Source organism: Dryobates pubescens, chromosome 12, assembly GCF_014839835.1.
Source record: "Dryobates pubescens isolate bDryPub1 chromosome 12, bDryPub1.pri, whole genome shotgun sequence".
Lineage (NCBI taxonomy): Eukaryota > Metazoa > Chordata > Aves > Piciformes > Picidae > Dryobates > Dryobates pubescens.
This window is the reverse complement of record NC_071623.1, coordinates 25120358-25141954: the sequence shown is the minus strand read 5'-3', so window position 1 is coordinate 25141954 and position 21597 is coordinate 25120358. Positions and strand designations below refer to the sequence as shown.

At 40.3% G+C, this 21597-nt stretch overlaps 1 protein-coding gene across 2 annotated transcripts; it reads left to right on the top strand.

Moving 5' to 3' along the window:
- Positions 1–4: 4 nt before the first annotated feature.
- Positions 5–19467, top strand: GABPA (GA binding protein transcription factor subunit alpha). 2 transcript variants are annotated; one of them, XM_054166129.1, is made up of 10 exons: positions 5–220; positions 3127–3227; positions 4752–4896; positions 5728–5812; positions 7891–8136; positions 10018–10212; positions 11160–11216; positions 12252–12392; positions 13798–13990; positions 16628–19467. In XM_054166129.1, exons 2-10 carry the CDS (start codon positions 3151–3153, stop codon positions 16854–16856), a joined length of 1368 nt encoding a protein of 455 aa, XP_054022104.1. In that variant the 5' UTR covers positions 5–220; positions 3127–3150; the 3' UTR covers positions 16857–19467. The 2 variants fall into 2 exon arrangements, with proteins under 2 accessions (XP_054022104.1, XP_054022105.1); XM_054166130.1 differs by lacking the exon at positions 5–220 and adding an exon at positions 1782–1892.
- Positions 19468–21597: the final 2130 nt, after the last annotated feature.

Here is a 21597-nt window from a genome sequence, read left to right as displayed (position 1 = left end):
GCCGGGAGCTGTAGTTCTCCCACGGGCGCGGGGGGTGGCGGTGTCGGCGCGCGCCCTCCCCGCCTGGGCCCGCGCTGCGCCGCGCTGCCCAATCCCGAGCGCGCGACGGCCTCCTCTGGGCGGCGGCGGCGGGACCCTGGGGAGCCGCGAGGGCCGCGGCTGGCGGGAGGTGTCGTGCGGCCGCTCCGCTCGGGGTCGGTGCGGCGGACAGCAGCGGCGGGTAAGTGCGGCGCGGCCTGGCGGCCCGGCCCGTGTTTTGTTTCCGTTTCTCCCCGGCGCCGCGAGTCTCATTTCCGTTTCGGGTTCAAACAACGACGAGGCGCCGCGGGGAGGAGGAGGGGGGGAAAGCGGGCGGGGTGGCGGGGGAGAGAACCGGGGCCTACAAGGAGGAGCGGCCTCGCTCGGCAGCGGGTCTGCGCCGGCCTGGTTTGCGGCTCCGCATGCCGCCCGCGTGGGGGCCTGTAGCGGCGTCCCCGCGGCCGGAGGAGCGGGCTGGGGCGCCGCTTCTCGAAGGGCCTCGGCGCCTTCGGGTCAGACCGCCGCCCGCCGGCCGGGCACCCTGCAAGCGGGAAATGGAGTCGGCGACTCTGGCGGGACGCGGGGAAGGGCCCCTCGGGCAGCGCAGCGGACCCAGCGTGCTGGGGGAGGAGGGTACAGTCTGTCCGCCGCATGCCCTGCGGTCGTGGCTGGGGTCGAGTCTTGCAACCCAGAGTCTTCTGCGGGACTGGAAAAGTTTCCTCCGTTTGTAAAAACTAATTTTGCGTGAAAGCATAAGAGGGTATTTGGCATCTCGCGTGGTTTGCTTCGTGGTGCTCGGCCAGGTACGTGCTGCACAACCACTTCTCCCAGTTGGGATTTTCTAATTTCTGACTGTTGCTATGAAAGGAAAACACTCGAAATCTGGCACGATTCCACGCCGCGTAGCGGTCTGCTGGCTTTGTCTTAAATCCCACCTGGCAGATAACTTCTAAGAGCTGATCTGTAAAGGGTAGATTGTCTGTATTGGTAGTTATCAATTCGAGTTACGAGAGGGATGGGTAGTACCCAATGTTTCACAAACAACTGAACCATCAGAGCAGCTCGGGAGCACAAGTACCTCTGGAGATCGTGCTTCAGTTTCACTTCATAATGCATGTGGGCATTAACTGTCTCCAACTTCCTAATTGCCTGATAGAATAACAAATGCTGGTTCTAGTAGTAGAGATTGTGCCCCCCGTAATGATGGGCTTGTTACTTGCGTAATTCCCTGTGTTCCGGGGTCTGTGTGTGTAGATTTGTCCCGAAGGGTCAAACCCCAAAACATACCCTAACCTAGACAATAGGTTAAGCACCTGTGAATGTGCAAACCTGGACACTCCCTGGGGTCCAGATGGTCCAGGCAAATGTGTAGCACCTTGTAAGCACCTGTGAATCTGCAAACCTGGGTATGTCCCCGGGGTCCAGGTGGTCCAGGCAAACATGTAGCATGTGTAATTAGCGTTGTAACACATCTCTCTCTGTGCCCCCGGCCATGTTGGGATACGCCCCATCCTATAGGTTCAGTTATCAGGTTTCCCTGTTACCAAAGAGCAGTAATTGTCTTGGGACAGTATTTAAACCAACGAAGAAGGTAGGCACTTTGCCTTATTCTTGCCCAGAAAGCAACAAGGGCCAAATACTGCTGGAGTCGCAGCTGAAGAGCCTGCCCTAGCAGGCCAGCTACAGCCGGGCCTTGCACCTAGACCAAGGCAGAAAGGGGGAAAGCTCCAGGAAAACTGAATCCCAGAAGAGCCACAGAAAGGCTGCAGCCTGGTGGCAGAGCACACAAGAGGCCCCCCTAGATCTCTCTGAGCCAAGAGCTGCTCAAGTTATCGTCACAGCATCTGGGAAGATACCAGACAGAGAAGCAAGTTGTGAGTACCTGTCTGGTCTGCTACAGAATTTCATATGTGGTAGCTTCTTACAGGTTATCCCATTCAGCACATGGTTTCATCAAAACTAATTTTACATAGTCGTAACTGTATAACTTGGTTACTGTTTCTTTGGAGAAGTTTTAAAGTACTAAGTTCCCTTACTAACTTGTTTTCCATAAATTATCTTGCTAACAGTTCAGTTTGGGGTAAGAGTATTTCCTGGAAAAGAATGATTTCAGACTGGAGTCTTTGGTAATCTCCTCTATTGTGGATATATAAATAGTGGCATGTTTTGCTTTTTCTATTGTGGTGGGTTTTCTTTGGGGGTTATGTTTGTGGGGTTTTGTTTGTTTGTTTTCTATACTACTTAATCCTTTTCCTAGGAGTTGGTGTTATTTATTGTAAACTGTTAATGAATTTTGTCTCAATTATTTATTGTATGTATTCATACTTAGAATGCCTTGGGATGGTCAGTGAAACATGGTAATACTATACAAAATACGTCTCTGGAGACAAATTCTGTAGTTCTTTCTTTGCCCCTTACATTCCAATAGACTCCGAGGCGTGAAAATCTGCTGTGTCAATGAGAATATTCCACAGAATAGCTTCCCTTTTAACTGCAGAAGTACTGCATTAGCTTGGGACTTAAGATGTGTTCATGAAGTTCATCAAGTTACAGCTCATATGAGGGACTGGTGGAAAGATGGGGCAGTCACTGAATGCTTTATTGCTGAGTGTATTTGCCTATGAGGAAATAGCCAGTTTCCTGTCTAGCTATCTGTTGTATAGCTTCCCGTTGCAGCATTTTATGTACAATGCTGCTTAAATTTATTGTACAATTGTACAATGCTGCTCAGCCTTGCTAAGAAGGTGATGTGAAGCTAAAGTTAGCAAACAATGTATAACTTTCAAAGAATTTTCAGAAGTTCTTTCTAAAAGCTGTAGCTTGTGCAAAGAAAAAAACACTATGGAAACTTGGACATCTTTGAGAAAATCAGGCTTTGGGCTCTGTACTATAATCCATTCCTAGTCCTGGATTTGCCCCTAGAACATTTGAGGAACATGTATTGTCATCTGTTTTGTGAAATCTCTATTACATTGTGGCTTATTTGTTAGATGAATTCTCATCTTTGAGAAGGTGTCCTGCTTTTTGGTTTAAAAAGTGTTTAATAGGACAGAACTCCTCATCTAGTTTTGTTGATCTGTGACTTACAAAAAACTCTTTTTTTCGTAGCTCTGTTCTTAAGACCTTTTAGCCATGACTAAGAGAGAGGCAGAGGAGCTGATAGAAATCAAAATTGATGGAACTGAGAAACAAGAATGCACCGAAGAAAGGTATGTACTGTCGTTGCTTTTGGGGGACTGTGACCGTTTGAGGCTGTGCCTTTAAGGAAGGGATACTCTGGCTGCTGTCCATTTATTTATTGATGTTCTTTAATTATTTTCAGATTTGTGGCTGCACACACTGGGTTTGCTTATTCAGATTTGTTATTGGGTGTTGTGTAATGCTTCAGAAGTGGTCCTAGTTATGAAATAAGTGCAAGTGTTTTCTAGATGGGCAAAAGAAGTAACTTCAAATGGGGAGAACTAACTGGTTCACTAGGATCTCAAATCCTGTGCTTGTTTGGTTTTCCTACCATTTTGCAACTTCCTTGCTAGATAGGATGTTCTTCTTAAGTTTGCTTGTGCCCTTCAGTTTTTCTGTTTCTTATCTAAGAAGATGGTGGTTTTCTTTAAGTGGACTGTAGCTGCTGTAGAAAACTTGTATAGTGCTGCCACACTCTTCAATCTTAATTGCTTAAATCCCAACTGTTTTGTTTGTCACTTGGTGTGTTCTTAGTAGTCCTAGTCCCCTGCTTTAATGTCTGTGACAGTGTCTACAGGTACATGCTGCAAAACTTTCTGCTTCTTTGTATCTTTCTGTAATGGAGATGAACAGTTCAGTTGCTCCATTTCTGCTCTGTATAACAGTAAACCAATGGATTGATGTTCTGTATCTACTGAATATGTTCTTAGGGCCATCAAAATCATAGATACCGAAATCTAATATTCTTTGACTTAATTACCTCAACCTGTTGTTTGCTCTTTTGCATTCTAATGCTGCATAAAAATAGCTGAGGCTGGTAGATGATCTGCTCTTTGAGAGCCTGCCTTGTAGAATTGATTCAACACCATTTATTAGTTGTTTTTTCTGATCTCCTTGTATATTTTTACGACTTACGAACTGACTCTATAATTTCTGTCTATGTAAAAGCAGAGAGACTGATTGTCTAAGGTTATTGTTAAGACCTGAGTCCCACAACACTGATGCTTCTGAATGTCAGCACTAGTACTGTCATCCTGTTAGTGCAGGACAGCCATGGCACGTGACTAATGTTTCCTTCAAGGCTCAATGTAGTTCCTTCCGGTTGTCTCATGTATACATAAAGTTTATCCTTGTGCTGACTGGTTAAAAACACACTGTCTGTATGAGAGTAGACTTTTTTCCTTCTTTTTTACTGTGTTTCTGTGGTTTTAGCTTGAATGTCTTTAAACACAGCTTAGGGAAGACAAATAGAATTAGTTCACTCTACATGGAAGTTAGTGATGTATAATACACTGATCATGACTTAATCTCTTGAAAGTAGTCTTAAAATAATCCTGGTGTTTAACCTATATTTTTAATGGCAACAGTTATGAAACTGTAAGGGGACTAAATTTGCTGATCTGCTTTCAAGCTAAGAGTGTTTCTGCATGGTATTAAGATTTTAGAGCCAGTATCCCCTGTTACGTACTTTATTTCTGACTTCTTTTAAGCTTTTCTATACCCACGATGTTAACATGTAGATAATGTTTTGCTGTTTTAATTTGGTATTTAAGCATCGTTGAGCAAACCTACACCACAGCAGAATTTGTGAGTCAAGCTATTGACATCAATGAACCAATTGGAAATCTTAAGAAGTTGCTGGAACCCAGACTGCAGTGTTCCTTGGATGCACATGAAATTTGCCTGCAAGATATCCGGGTATGAAGGCTATGTATGAAAGATTTAACTTCTTAATGGTGAAGCATTTTACTTTTCCCCATTGTTCATAGAATTTGAGTTTCATTTGGTACATTAATTGAAAAAAAAAAACAACCCAACAGTTTAATTTTATATCCAGTTCATTATCATCATTTAATATATATACCCTAAAATCAAAATACTTTGGGGCTTCTTGGGATGAGAGTAAGAAGGCAGAAAATAAGCACCTTACAAATGGGAAGAATGGGGTCAACAGCAATACTGTCTTCTCTTAAGATGGCCCACATCATTAGTTGCTGCATGAGTGATCTTGTTTGGAATCTAAATAAAGCAAGACGACTTTTATACCATTTGGATGCATAGATAGAAAAACATTGCTCAAGAATTGCCCTTCATTATTTTTACAGACATTGCCACATGTTAGGTAGTTTAACTGTTCTACCTTGTGTGCAGTTGCATGCTTTGTTCATAGTTACAGTCATCTGTGGCTTCCCCATGACAAACATGAAGAATATTGCTTTAAAGAATTTTTATGAAGGTGTTAAAAACTAAGAAAAGGAACTGCAAATGCTTTTCACAAAATAAAGGTAATTCCAGATACTGCATTGCTTTTTGTTAGATTAGAAAATGTCCCTGTAAGTGAAACTACCTTAAACAGAGCAGGGTGGTGTATTTCAAATTCTTAGTCTTGTACTATACATAGTTAAACATCTTTGCATGCTGCTTCAGGAAATTTGCTGCAGACACATAAGTGTTTCTGAATTTTGAAGGAAAATAGGTTTCTTATGACTGTGAGACTAACACTTCTGGTTTTTTTTTGCATTTATCAAGCTGGACCCAGATCGAAGTCTTTTTGATCAAGGAGTAAAAACAGATGGAACAGTGCAACTCAGTGTGCAAGTAATATCTAGGCTAGGTAAGCAGTTATATTTGTATGTTATACAGACAAAATAATATTGTAGGAGTGAGCAATTCTCTACTGTTTCTAGCTGTAAAATGGCAAAACTCGCTGAATGGTCACATGGCTTCAGAATGTCTCCTTCATTGTGTGGTGGTGTTATAAGTAGTCATAATTAAAAGAAATGCCATGGATTGATGCTATTCTAAATGGTTTTTTACAGTAACTTTGTCAGTTTCTGAGTTTGGAATAAACAACTGGAAAAAAAATCCACAACAAAACATTTAAAACCAAAAACCCCAAACAACCCTAGGTCAAATGGTGTCAGACAGTTTGAGGTTTTCATACCGGGTTAAGTATTTAGACAACAGGCAAAAGATTATTATTTTTTTCTTAGGTAGGTGACAGTTTGAACTTTGTCAGGTGAGTGAGCTTCTGTGTTAGCTGAATATTGGTGTGAAAGGCTTGGACCACTATCTGTTGTCTGTTTTCTTTGGATTAAAAGGCAGGGTAAACAGTTGTGACAAAGGAGCATTAACCAGGTGGGTAAGGGATTTGTTGACATGTAGTTTTATTTCTATTATCAGATGGGATAGGATGTCCTCTGGTTGAGTCCTCAGGAATTAGCAGCATCATTATTGTGCTTTTTTTTCTACTCTTGTCCTTTGTCCTCTTGTCTTGAGTAGCAGGACTGCCACCACTCACTGAAGACAATATTCATGTCAGGCTCTAGAAATACCTGAAGATGTTCATTCCTATATTTTTAAACCAACAGCAACAACAGGTTCCTTCTGGAGTAGGGTGTCTTTGATTATCTGTTTTGAGTTATGTCAATAAAACAGTTTAATAAAATCTGGCTTCAGTGTACATAAAGGAGAAGAAAGCCTTTCTGATTTGTATCAACAGTGTTAATTAAGACTGACAATTTGCATTTGATGTTGAGTCTCAGGTGACTAGGGGTAGGTTGAATCACAGAAACCTAGAATTGTTAGGGTTGGAAGGGACCTCAAGGATCATCTAGTTCAAACCCTCCTGCCATGGGCAGGGACACCTCACACTAGATCAGGTTGCCCACCCTTACTTGTCTGAGAGACTTGTTATTTGCTCTAGAGGCAAGTATTTCATGTGTTTTTCCTTATAAACTGGGAATGAATTGTGCTCTTAGAATTGAAGACCGACACCTACAGAATGTACTCTTTCACATTCAGTTTAGAATGGTAGGGACACAAAGATACTTCACAGCACAATATACTGAAGTTATGGCCATGTGATGTTCTTTGAATCCTGCTTTCTACTGCCTAACCCTAGTCAAGGTTTTTCCAAGTCATAATAACAGGGAAATCTACAGATTATTTTTTAACTGTTTTTTTTATGGGCAAATATATTTGATAAAAGCTTCTTAAAGAAGTGTGATTATTAGTTATAATGAGAATTGCATGTCACCAAAAGGGAAAGGGTTTTTTCCCCCGTTTAGCATATTATGACAAGAAAAATCTCGTATACAAAGTCAGAAATCTGGTGAGGCACCAGTTGGGCACAATTCCTTTAGAAGACAGCAGAGAAGCTGGTAATACAAAGCATTATTAGCATTTATGATTGTGTTCCTTATTACTGCACAATAGACACAGACATATTGTCTGTTGTCTAATCTCTTAAAAGACAAACATTAAACCATAAAACATGAAGAACTTCCTATTTTTTCTTAATGTGTTCTTGCAGGGTACTGAAGTTGCCTCTTAGGGGGGCAAGAGGTGGATGGGGGAGTTTGGGGGCGGTTTTTGTTGGTTTTTTTGTCCTTTGTGCCCACGTGCTGCACGTTCTGTTTGAGATATGTGGAATGGATCACCTAAGTAAAATAGGAAGTGTTAATACTAGGGGAAGAAAGAGGAACAGCTTTTTATTTGGGTTACTCAAGTAGACACTGTATAATAAATCATGTCGTCATAATTTAGGACACTTAGAGAAGTCTGGTGATGCTTTTATGTCATGGTTCTTTCCTAAGTATGCTGACACTAATCAGAAAGCTTTAAAACAACAGTTTTGTCTTATTTGCATTGCTGTCTTTTAAGTTTTGTCTTTGTTCTTTCCATACTTAGGGATAGAGCCCAAATTAAACATCCTTGAAATTGTGAAACCTGTGGAAACTGTGGAGGTAGTGATTGATCCAGATGCTCATCATGCAGAGGCTGAAGCTCACCTTGTTGAGGAAGCTCAAGTGATAACTTTGGATGGAACAAAACACATTACAACAATTTCAGATGAAACATCTGAACAAGTGACACGATGGGCTGCAGCACTGGAAGGCTACCGGAAGGAGCAGGAGCGCCTTGGAATACCATACGGTAATAATACATGACCCTGTGTGTGTCTGTATGCATGTCTGTGTTCAGGTAGGGGCTGAGTTCTTTTGTTTGTTTGGGGGATTGGTGTTGGGGTTTGTGGATTTTTGGTTGGCTTTGGGTTTTGTTTGTTTCTTTGTTTGATTTGCTTTTGTTTTCTTTTACAATTGATAACTAATTTGGGTTATATAGTTGAAGAGCTCCACTACTTCAGAGAAGGTTTATTACTGTATGTGTAAGTACAATGCCAATATCTGCATAACACAAGGGTAAAAAAGTAGAATCAATGATTGTAATGGTTGTATTACAGTAGTGCTTTTAGCATCACAACTTCATCATTGCAGTTTTCTGAAAGTAATTTTCTTCTTTCTCCTTTATTTAAAAAACTGTATGTTGGTGACAAAGCTCTTTTCCATAGGATCACAGAATGTTTTGGGTTGGAAAGGACCTTTAAATGTCACCTAGTTCAATCTCCACTTCAATGGGTAAAGACATTTTTAATTGGATTAGACCGCTCAGAGCCCCATCCAACCTGACTGTGAATATTTCTGGGGATAGGTCATCCACCACCTCTTTGGGCAACCTGTTTGTGATGTGAATTTGAACTATACTTGGTGGCAATTGCCTCTGAAGGTACTGGAACAAATAGTTCATAGTTCATTTATGGGATGCTGAGTAGGATGTCAAATCAGATTTTGCATGGAAAGCCATGCTAGCTTCAACGTGGAAAAAGATGATTCAAATCTATTAGTGCATGTTTAGTAGTCCCCTCATGTGATGGGTAGGCTCCAGCTGGCAGGTGAGCCTCTACATACTTCCTTCCTAGAGGCATGGGGGAAAGAATCAAGAGACAAAGTGAATTAAAAAAATATATTAAAAATTCATGGTCAAGAAAAAACAATTTAATAAGCTGTCCTGTCTGTGTCCCTTCCCAGTTTCTTTTGCACCTCCAGCTTACTCACTGGGAGTGGCTGAGTGAGAAGCAAAGGCCTTGTGTCAGAGTACTCTGACACAGTTCTTTTAAATACTCCATGCCTCAAGGGTGTAATGTTTAATACCAAATTTACTTCAAGGTGGTTGATGTTACATGGGATTTCTGATTGGTTAGTGTCATAGTTTGGGCTGGGTGCCCTCTGCTACAGGGGTGTTTCCCGTGTCCAGAAGTCCATCCCAGTGGGTGGACACAGGAAATTAGGTATTTCTACCATAATCCCTTGCACCACTATAAATTTTGCGGTGGGGTCTGGCACTTCCTCTTTCCTTCCCTCTCCGAGACTTGGTAACTGGGGGAGAGATCTCCTGGCCATGGGCCTGATTGGGCCCAAGGCCACTGGGGGATGGGCAGGCTCAGGTCTGGCCAGCTGAGACCAGCCTAATAGTGGGGGGGGAAGGAGGAGCCCTGGGGGTTTTGGATGCACCCTCAGGTGGGGTTTGGGGTCTTTCTGGGTTTACTTTGGTTCCTTTCTTGTCACTATGTTTCCTTTTGTGCACACTCACTGTTCTCTATTTAAACTCTCCACTACCTTTGCAATCAGTTTGTCTGAGTCGTTATTTCTGTGCGTGGTGGGGAGGGGGCTTGCCCCAACCCATTACAATTAGTGATGAAATTTATATTAAAAACACAATACTGGCTAGAAGTAAGCCCCTTTTTAAAGCAAACAAAAACAGTGAACCACCTTAATGAAGGCAGGGTTTTCAAGACCTTGAGAAAAGGGCATTCAAAAAAATAAACTCTGGCTTGTGCTTGTTTGAACACTGTAGGTGAGTAGCTACTTGGACTTCATTCTTGTTTGCAGTTACAGTAAGGACTAGCTCTGTATGCTCAGTAGGAAGGAACCCTGCAGTATGTAATGGGATGATTTATGGGTTTGTCTCTTTTCCCAGACCCAGTGCAGTGGTCGACAGACCAGGTACTCCACTGGGTGGTGTGGGTAATGAAGGAGTTCAGCATGACCGACATTGACCTCAATGCACTCAGCATTCCCGGGCGGGAGCTCTGCAGCTTCAGTCAAGAAGACTTCTTCCAGCGTGTCCCACGGGGAGAAATCCTCTGGAGCCATTTGGAGCTTCTTCGAAAATGTATGCAGAGCTTTTCTGTAACTGGTTTAACTCCCACCCCCCCGCCTTCTCTTTAAAGATGAAACTGATTGTGAGGAGTTGTTTTTTCCCTGCTTAATATTGGCAGTAAAAATGAGGGCATCAGTGCACATGGCTCAGAATCTGATGCCACTGATGGAATTTTGGGGTTTTATGATCATGAGGAGCTTTACACAGCACTGGGCCTGTTGGCAACAGACTGGGGGCAGCTGTCTCAGAGGTAGAAGGATTCCCACCCATGAGTTGGCAGGGCTCATCAAGAGGGCTTTAAACTAGGTTTGAAGGGGGAAGGGGATAAAACCAAGCTCACTGGAGATCGGCATAGGGCTATCATCCCAGAGTTTTGGGGGGAAGTTTGCCTTTCCTCGAACTTCATAACCAATAGCAAGTAGTAACTGATGATTTCTCCTTTCTTTTAATAAAGATTTTCTGTTTGCACATCTCCTGAATTTGACAGTTTTATAATTAAATATTGATTGTGAGTTACCTATTGTACATCTGTCATATGGAAGTGAAGATTATGAAGCATAGGCAATGGAATCTTTAGATGTACACAGCAGAACTGATATGTGATGCATTGTAGGTGTATGATACAATAATGTATATGTACCTTTCAGATTTACCATGCTGGGATAGAACTTGACAGACTAAAAACCTGTTTCCATCTTCATTTATGTGATATAGCTAGGAGTTTTAGGGGGTGGAGAAGGTATAAAATACCTTGAAGTTCACCATGTACATCTTTGTTTCTGAAAACTGAATGACAGATGTGAAATGTCTCTACTCGTAACACCATAAGCTATGCTTGTTACTTGCAAACTGGTAACAAATATTTACTTTCTTCCTCTATGAAATACGCAAATTTTTGATGCTCAGCTGACTTGAAATTTGCAGGTTAAATAATTTTATTTTCTTTTCCTGATTTGCAGATGTGTTGGCAAGCCAAGAACACTCTGGAGAAATAGCAACTGTTACTATTGATCAGCGTAAGTACTTCTGCCGCCAGTTAATTCAGGCAATTAATTGTTTGCAGATTTAGATTTGTGGTTCAGCAGTGTAGTAGTGCAACATTTGGAAAATCCCTTGGGAGAGTAGTTTTCCTTGGTGAGGGGAAGAGGGCATATTTTATATTCTTAAAGCAAAATGTTTGGTTTCTTGATGTTTTATTACTGACTGGAAGGTGATGTCTGACCTGAACGACAAGTTTCAAACTTCAGGTTTGAATGGTAGATTTCATGTCTTGAAATAAACTGTCTGGAATTTGCGTTTGCAGCCTTGAGTTGTTTTGGGGTTTAGGTTATAAATGGCATTGATTAATTAGATATGTTAAAATGTCATAATTTCAAAACAAAGTGATTCTTAAAATGGAAAGGGAGTGTGTAAGAGAAGACTTGCTTAGAAACCAATAGTAGGAAAAAAATACCTTAAGGTAACTTTCTGCTTTTTTAACACACATTCTTCCAGATGAATCGGTGTCATAAATTATTGAAATTAATCTATTTTCAGGAGACTTGCAAGCAGTTTGTGTTTAATAGATGTACCAAGTATTACATCCTGGGTTTGTGTCTAATTAAAGTCACCTAGGGTGGGGCATTTGCATCCACTACTACTATTGTAAGAGAAGGGTATTTAATTGCTGTTTGAATAGCAGGTATGGAGGGCTGTACAGTGACTATACAGAAAAGTGCATCACATGGGTAGGTCATATGGGAACAGCATAGAGATGAAAATGAAGGCATGACAAGGTGAGGGTTTTGATGGAAACTTGTAATACGCTTGATAGTAGAGCAAAGCTGATGTTTTATCTGTAATGTGGCATCTCTACTGTGAGTCTAAACCACACTCTTCACTGTAAGGGGTAAGGAGGCTTCATTCTTAGCATTGTGGTTTAGTGTTTCTTTTTAAGCAAAGGGGAAAAACTAGCTCTTGGATGTTTTGGTAATACAGGTAATAAATAATACATGCTTATTTCTGTGCCAGCAATTTATAATTGATGTTCTGCAATCTTTTCTGCTTTACAGCTGTGCAGATTATTCCAGCATCAGTACAGCCTGCAACCCCAACCACCATTAAAGTAATCAACAGCAGCGCGAAGGCAGCTAAAGTACAGAGAGCTCCAAGAATCTCTGGGGAAGATAGAAGTTCCCCTGGGAACAGAACAGGTACTGCCTCCATTATTTTTTAAATGCAAATGCAGTAAGAAACTTGAATTTCATAGATTCATAGAATGGTTTGGGCCAGAAGGGACCTTAAAGATCATGTAGTTCCAACCCCCCTGCCATTTGCAGGCATACCCTTCACTAGACCAAATTAGTTTTCTGGAACACTTCGTTGTCCCTCTAAGTGTGAGGTTTGTAGAAGTCCACATGATATGATGGGAACTGTAGCTGCAAATTATATCACAAGCATCTACAGAGCTGGCAGGTTGGCTAGCTCACACAGGCAGTGTGTTAATGTGCTTCTGCTTTTGAGTCCTGAAGTAAATAAAATGCATTAAATTCTTTCTCTTCCTATCATATAGCAGTCTGTCCCCTCAAACCAGTGTGTAGCATTTATTCAAGCTTTTAACTACTTTATACTTTCTGTTACAGAAATGGGAGAAAATAAACTGTATATTGTGGAATCATGGCCTAGCTAATACTTGCTCTGCCTTTTTCCTTTCCTCTTCCTGCAATTTGATGACTTTGGGATTTAGGAAGTCTTAGCTTCCTGGTTTTGCACACTAGGTCTGCAGTTTATTTTTGCAATTACTGCTATTTGGACATACTTTTTGATTATTAATGAATCATCCTGATTTCTTTTTTTTTTTTCTGTCATTTTTGCTTGGGTTCTGTCCACTGTCCAATTGTTCTGTTAAATCCTTTCCTCTCCTTCCCCTTGAATTTTCGTTTTACATTTTCTATTGATATCTATTATGATGCCATAGAGGATTCTTGGCCAAGATTTTATCAGCTGACATCAATGGGAAATGTGCTCTTGTGGTTTTCTCTGTAGGCATTAGATCTGCTATCTTATCTCTTTGAGACAGTAAAAATTTAACTGTGGATTTCAACTTGAGTTAAAAAGAAATCTTGGTGATTAGACATGAAAGATATCAGTGTAAGCTGGTGTTTGGGTGGGTTTTTTCCTATTTGTAATATTCCATGTTGAAAATTGGAGACAATTCATCTTTTAAAAAACCCCAACTTCTATTACATATGTATCTCTCTGTATGTTGAAGATGAATAATCAACTCCTGCAACATATTCAGGTTTAGGGATAGATGTGTGTCTGAATGACTATATGTAGTGTTATGTAATTCTTTTTCCTTAAGTTTTAGGGAGTGATTTGTGAGAAATCTTTATTATTTTTCTGTTTTCATCAGTTTCTTTATTAAAAAAAGTAATACTAAGGACTTTTCAGGAAAACATTTACAAAAGAATAATCAAAATATATTTCAGTGCAAGTTTTCCTTCTATCACATAGTCTGTGTTGAGCAGCTTTAATATGTTGGTTGAAAACGTTTGGCTATGAGGTAAATAAGAAAAGAACTAAATGAAATGAATCTTGCTGCTCTTATTTCAACAGGAAACAATGGCCAGATCCAGTTGTGGCAGTTTTTACTAGAACTTCTCACTGACAAAGATGCTCGGGACTGTATTTCTTGGGTTGGTGACGAAGGCGAGTTTAAATTGAATCAACCTGAACTGGTCGCGCAAAAATGGGGACAGCGTAAAAACAAACCCACAATGAATTATGAGAAGCTTAGTCGGGCTTTGAGGTAAGAAACTGATCAGGTCTGAAGTGGTTTGCTTTCACTTTTAACTATTGTAGTGCAAGACTTGTGGATTCTTTAATAAAGGCATAAACAGATCCTCTACAGCTACTCTTTCACATTAGATTGTACTTTTCCTTACATGTCTTTCTTTATTCTGTTGGAATCTACATTGTGTTCCAGACAGATCCTTAGTGTGGTCTGAAATGGCTGTTCTGGCATTAATTACATTTTCAATTGGAACATAAACTTTTTTCACAGGATCCCTTGTGTGGGAAGGGTCTCTGCTCTGACCACTGCAGAGCCTTACCAGTAGAGTTGCTCTCCAGCCTGTACTGTTGCAATAACATTCTCACATTTCCAACCTGGTCTTGTGAATCTTTGTGTTTGTGTATTGAAAGTACATGTGAAAGCTTTCTGGACCATAAAAATAATGCCAATTGTTTGGAGGGGTTTGGGTTTGTCAGCAAACTCTGCAGATTTCAGAGGCAGCTGAAGAACTTCAGAATAACGTTCTTATCACTGGGATATTAACCAGATGTCTGCACAGTAATTTGCATAAATCACTTTTAGAGAAGTTTTGCATTTATATTTTAGTTACAGAATTACAGAAATCACATTCCTCAAAATGCTGCTGTTTTGGCAGCTGTATCAATATTGACATGTTTTCTAGCACTTGAATGTCTGAAGGGATACTTAATGCCTTTGCTAGTCCCATGATAAGCAATGTTGCCAAGCTAAAACTTTATTAAATGGTAATATGTTCTGGTTTTTAATGTACTGAAATTACTGTTTGATTGTTGATTAATACAGAAAATTATATTGATACTATTGAGAAATGTGCTGGCTCTTCTGCCTAGCTGTAGGAAAACCAAACCATATGGAAACCACAACAGGGTGTCACATACGCCTTGGTAAATCTTCTAAGATCAGCATCTCTTTAGTTACCCAGTAGCAAAGGGAGACTTGGATGCTAACTCATCTTCTGTAGTATTCTGAAAAAGTCTTCATGTGACTTGGAACATTCTAGTAACAAAGGCTTTGTAAACTTGTATGGGTATTTACTTTTAGATTTCTGTGTTTTAGAACAAACGAATGCTATAAGCAGAAATCCGTTCAATGTAGTATTGTAGAAAGCCTCTCATCGCATTGTCTTAATTCTAACTTGAGTGTTTCTAGCATGAGATGTGGAAATTTGGCATGGTTTCAGGCCTTTGCATAAATGCAGGCTAGTCTCCTGCAGTTCTTTTCCTTCCTAAACATATCATTAATGTGGACTAAATAAAGAAACTTAGTTTTGTAAAGTGTTTTTCTGCAGCATTATTTTGACACAGGCTTTATTGTACAGGACTGTACAATAAACATAAATGAGAATCATCTTTGCTTTACAAGCATGTCACTCAGGACTGATTATTAGACAGTCAAGAGGGCTTGTTTGTACTGCATGTGGGTAATAGTTTTGAGGAAATTGTCTTTTTAAATACTTTTAAAATGTTTTCAGTCAGTTTTGATTTTGTTTGTTTGTTTGTTTTAATTTATTAAAAGCTTGTTAAGCTCATAAAGTCCAGGTTATGAATGCTTCCAGGGAGGGGACATCCACACCTTCTCTGGGAAACATGTTCCAGTGTTTCATCATCATCACAGTGGATAATTTCTTCTTTACATTTAATGTAAATCTACAGTATCTTAGTTGGAAACTATTGCCCCCATTCTATTTTATCTCTTTGATAAGGGTACTCCCGCATCGTTAGTGTAGGCCCCTTTTAAGTACTGGAAGGCTACTATAAGGTTGCCCCGCAGCCTACTCTTCTCCAGGCCAAACAAGCCAAATTCTCAAATTGTCCTCATAAGGGGGATCTTCTAGCCCCACAATCACTTTAGCAGCCCTCCTTGGCTTGCTTGAGCCAGGTCTCTGTGTGTCTTGCACTGAGATGGGCTTCAGGTGGAGTCTCCTAAGAGCACAATCAAGTGGGAGAATCGCCTCCTTCCACTTTCTGAGCTTGCTGCTCGTACTGTTTTTCATCCTACAACACTCTGAAATTCTCCCCTGCAGAGCTACTCTCAATCCAGTTTGTAGTTGTGTTTGTGTCCTAGCCACAAATTTTTCTTAATGAGAAGTATGACATTCATTCTACTACTGCCTACAGTGAGATAAGAATGGCAATAAAACTATAAAATGCTATCTACTCTTTTATTGATAACACCTAAGGTTTCATAAAGTCTCTGGAAAGCAGTGGGCTATATAGTTTGTAATCCCTATCAGACTGGTCAGAAGTGCAGTAATTCTTGTGTGACACAATGTACAAACTTGTCACAGTTAGAGAAGTCACTTTTAGTTGTAAATAAAGAAAAAGAATGTAAGTTTTGCTAGCATGTGAACTATTAAATAACATGGACCAACAAATGTGCTTTTCTAGTTTTAATTTCATCTTTAAAAACAATGGGGAGAGAATGGTTGTTCCTTATTACCACAAAATCTGCAGTGCTGATTTTTCTTCTAACATTATATTTTTTCCTCAGAAAACCAGATATGAATAAAGAAAGCAACAGACAATAATGTGAGACATTTTCTTTCTAAGCCCAAGTGCTATATAAAACTGACTTCCCCCAAACTGACTTCTTTTTTTTCTTTCCCTTTTACAGGTATTACTATGATGGAGATATGATCTGCAAAGTGCAAGGCAAGAGGTTTGTGTACAAATTTGTCTGTGACTTGAAAACTCTTATTGGATACAGCGCAGCAGAGTTGAATAGGTTGGTCACAGAATGTGAGCAGAAGAAACTAGCCAAGATGCAGCTTCATGGCATTGCACAGCCAGTTACAGCAGTGGCACTAGCCACAGCGTCCCTGCAAACAGAGAAAGATAATTAAGCACTAGGACCTGAAAGTGGGAGCCTTTCCTATATAGGCAGAGCAGTTAATGCTCTTACCTTTATCAGAATTGGAAACTTGTTTCATTTCTTGACAGTACAATGCAGAGCATGGTTTTCTATAAAGAACTGGGACTCTCATAAATTTGGATCTTTTAACAGCATATATTTCAATGTAAATTAGGGGATCACCACAACTTCTGCACCTTTGAGTCAGGGCCTCTGGTATACAATCTGGAATTGGTGAGAAAGGTTGGACTGGTCAACACAGTGTCCACAGGTGTACGGAGTAATTTTTTGCAGCAAGCAGGCTTATCAGTTGCCTGAACTTAGTCATTGCCAGTCTTTTACTTTCTGCTGAAATACCAAATAGCATTTGATGCTTTCAAAGTTAAACATCCACTATTGTAATTTAATCAAACAGAGCTGAAAGAGGCATTAAGTATTACAAATTGTCCAGTTCTTAAAACAGCTTCTGTGTTTATAAGCATAAGAAACTAAGACTAGACTGAACTGAAGGTCAGCGCTGAAGAAGGAGATCCAGATTTAGATCTGGCTTAGGTGAAAAGCCAATTAAGAGTATTTCAATGTAATACATAGATATGCATAATGAGTGCAAGTAAGTACTTAACTGGTTTGAATGATACTGTTAACCAATTAGCAAAAAGCAAAGGTAAACCTCTTGCTCCAGTTTCACCTCTCCCATCAGGTGATTTGAAAACTTGAAAAAACAGCCCTCACCCAAAAGTAGTTTGTTTTGCTGGGAGCTTTTTAATGCTGTGGTCTGCAAGGTGCTTATACTTGCATGATAGTCAACCTTAGCATCTGAAGACCTAAGTTAATCACAGTCAGTAGTCCCTGTTCAGAAAAAAAAAAAAGGAAGTTGAAAATAGTTTTACCTCGAACTGGTTTGATTTCGGAGTTAGTGTACAGTCTGACATAGATTAAATACAAAGATGTATTTTTTATTTAAAGATAATTTTGTTCCAAACTTCAAGTGCTGTTTTTGAAGCTTCATAAGGCAAGTGCATGCTCCAATGCTGGATGCAATTTGAAGTCTGGGTAATGAATAAAAATAGGTGGAATGTATCCTGAATTCTGAGCTACAGAGAGTACTTCATAGAAACTTAAATACACGTGTAGCAAAATGTAGTCTGTACGCTTTTGAGTTTCTGTATTGATGCCTATGCCTTCTGATGGCTGAAAACTATACCATTTTGGTTTTGCTTTTGCTAATGTTACCATTTACTTATGTTAGTAACTCATGTTACTAAACAGCATATTATGTCACTATGCATATTTTCCCACTCTTTGTAAGTGGAGCCTCCTCTTAACAATTAAAATGCAGATGGATGAGGGAAAGCCTTTAATTCTGTGAGGGAATGAGCTGCTTGTAAACATTGAATCAAAAATCCTCTCACAGTGGGGTTCTAAACATGAAGTGTGTTTATACTGAATAGTGGGAGCACTGGACTTGCAGGCAGAGGGCAAAAAACACAGAAGGCTCACCTTATTTTAAGGGTGTATTGAGGGCAGACTTTTATTTATAGGTGAGTGTTCACCTGCAGATAGTTTCTTGCATGTAGTTCCAGCCTACCATTTTTTCATCATCAGCATGGTGATAAGTGGGGGATGCTGCCAGATTCTTTCAAGAAGTCTTAATATTGATTTCATTCTTGAGCTCTTAAAGCATTCCATCTACTGAGCTTATTTGGTTTTATTTTGTTTTTAGAAAGATCTTAAGCCCTGAGCAAAATGTGTAAATGTATCTGTCACAGGAAGCCAACCACTAGTCCATTTATTACCCTTAGAGTAGTTTGATACCACCAGCTGGCAAGTGTTTGAGGTGACTTATGCAAATAGATGCAATTTTTGCTTACTAAGGACAAGTTCTGTGACAGCAACTATGTAATTCTGTTCCATTGCTAAACAAAAGTCCAGTAGAAGTCACTAGTTTTATTTAGCAGAGCTCATGAGAGGCCTTTTTAGTTAAATTACAGCACAAAAAGAAGAGAAGCTTAAATTAACAGCTTTTTAGATCAAACTGGCCTGTGGGAGGATAAGCTAACAGCAAAACTGAAATGGAGTATCAATACTTTATCTCCCTGAACGTTCTTGTTACATGATAAGCCCTCTAGGGGAATCTTCTAATATCGCACTTCCTTTGTAAATACATCCAATTATTTTGCCACTTTTCAGTAGCTATGGTAGTCTTTGGGGTCTTTGTTGTGGGATCATCTGCTTTTCCACTGTGTTCTAATTAGTGAAGAAGGGATCTTTCAAATGGTATAAAATCACTGTCACACTCTCTGTAGTTGAGGGAGAAATCTGTGACTAACTTGATGTCTTCAATAAAATGATAAAAGATGTAGAATATATTGTCAGAGGTTGTTCTGTTGCTGCCAGAAGGAAAACATAGAAAGAATATTCCAAATTTTTTGTAAAACAGAAGGGTTTTTGCATACTTTTTAAATAAAGACACTTATACTCTGCTAATAATTATGTATTTCTTTCGTGTTTTGCATTTTTTTGGTAATTTTACATGAAACAATTATTTTCTATTTTTACTCTGAAATATTTGTGCATAAAATGTCAATATAGTAAAAATAAAAACGTTATACAGCTACTGCCTCGACTGCTAATTTTTCAACAAGCCATTTGTAATGTCATTCAGGTGCAAGCAGTTTAAAGATTAATATGTGCACTTCATTCTCATTACTCTGAAGCTCACAAGCTACTTGCAGGAACAATGCAGATTTACCTCATTTTCCTGAAGGTGTATCTTCTTTGACTCAGCACTTGGCTGTGTGTTTCTGCTTTTAAACTGGAGCTCAGTGCCCTTCAGTAATGTAACAGCTTCCATTAGCATCTTAATTGTAAATATCAAAAGGGTGCTTTGATCAAAGTGAGCCTTGTAAAGTGGTTAGATTTATGCTTATGGAAGTGTTTAAGTTGGAAAGGTTAATGTTGATCTCTAATCTTTGGACTTGAAAGTAATATTTAAAGTTGCTAAAACTAGTATTTAAAAAGCAGGTTAGGAAAGGCAAGGCCCTGATGGAATTAAATCTGGCCAGAGATGTCAAGGGCAATGAGAAAAGCTTTGATAGATAGGTCAGTGATGAAAGGAAGATCGGGGTAAATGTCCCTGGTTACCCAGGGTGAGGAAGGTGATTCTGCCCCTTGACATCACTCTTGTGAGATCCTACTGTGCCCATTTCTGCAGCCCACCACACAAGACAGACCTGCTCAAGCAAGTCAAGAGGAAGGTCATAAAAATGACTGGGGGGCTGGAAGACCTCCCTTACTGGGACAGTTTGTGAGATTTGTGGTTCAGCCTGGAGAAGGGGAGGCTCAAGAGCGGCCTTTGTTGCAGCCTTCCACTACTTGAAGGGGACTGACAGGAACAATGAGGGGGGACCACTCTTACCAGAGGGTGCAGTGATAGGTGAAAGGGTAACAGTTTCCAACTGAAAGAGGTTGCATTTACATTAGAGAGAAGGAAGAAATTCTTCACTGTTAGGGTAATGAAACATGAGCAGGTTTCCCAGAGAAGCTGTGGATGCCCCTTCCCTAGAAGGGCCCTATCCAACTTGGCCTTGAACAACCTATATCTAGTAGAAGTTTTCCCTGCTCATGGCATGTGGCTTGGAACTAGATAATCTCTAAGGTCATTACCAACCAAAACTATTCTATGATTCAAAGAAAAAATTGTGATTATACTCTTGGCACCATTTTTTACATTGTGTCACAATAAAAATACTCATTATACCTCTGAACTCCTCCATCTGGACTGCCAAATTCAAGAGGGAAATATTTTGTCATCTTTACACCTACCAGATCATTTGATTTCAAAATGTTTATGTTTAGCTTAGCAGCAACAGCATATAATGGACTGAAAATAATATTTAAGAACACTTCCATCATTTGTTGACCTTCTAAAGCACACTTAACAAATGTACAGAATCTCATTAACTGAGGGCCTTTTGTTTGTGCTTATATTTATTAGTGAATTGTATCACTGTAAATCAGTTTGGGGATTCCCATGCTCAAACTGAAATTTTTATTTCAACAATAGACTCATAGAATTGCCTGGTTGGAAAAGGCTCTAAGATCATCGAGTCCAACCCTAACCTGTACACAATGGGTAGCCCATGTCCCAATACAGCTCGTTCAGACATCTTTTAAACACTGTCAGGGATGGTGACTGTCCTGAAAGGACAAACCCCAAAACATGCCCTAACCCAGACAATGGGCTGTGAGTCTGCAAACCTGGACATTCCCTGGGGTCCAGATGGTCCAGGTAAAGGTGCAGCACATGTAATTAACCTTGTAACACATCTGTGAACTGTGTGCACCCCTGGTCATGTTTGGATATGCCCCATCCTATAGGTTCAGCCATCAAGTTTCTCTGTTACCAACGGACATGAAATTGTCTTGGGACAGCATTTAAACCAGCCAAGAAGGTAGGAAGTGTGCCTTGTTCTCACCCAGACAGCAACAAGAGCCAAATGCTGCTGGAGTTGCAGCTGAAGAGTCGTCCTAACAGGCAAGCCACATCTGGGCCTTGCACCTAGACCAAGGCAGCCAACACTCCAAGAGCCCTGTGCCAGAGGCAGAAAGGGGAAAAGCCCCAAGAGAACTGAATTCCAGAAGAGCTGCACTGCTGCAGCCTGTGAACTGTGCACGAGAGGAGAGAGGCCTCTTAGCCCTCTCCAAGCCAAGGAAAGCTACAACCTGTGATC

What these genes read in the sequence shown, in the direction of transcription:
- GABPA (XM_054166129.1), top strand. Translation starts at nt 3,151, where the DNA reads ATGACTAAGAGAGAGGCAGAGGAGCTGATAGAAATCAAAATTGATGGA. An exon ending in TTTGCCTGCAAGATATCCGG is followed by an intron (nt 4,897 to 5,727) that starts GTATGAAGGCTA and finishes GCATTTATCAAG; the next exon opens with CTGGACCCAGATCGAAGTCT. An exon ending in TTCCCCTGGGAACAGAACAG is followed by an intron (nt 12,393 to 13,797) that starts GTACTGCCTCCA and finishes TTATTTCAACAG; the next exon opens with GAAACAATGGCCAGATCCAG.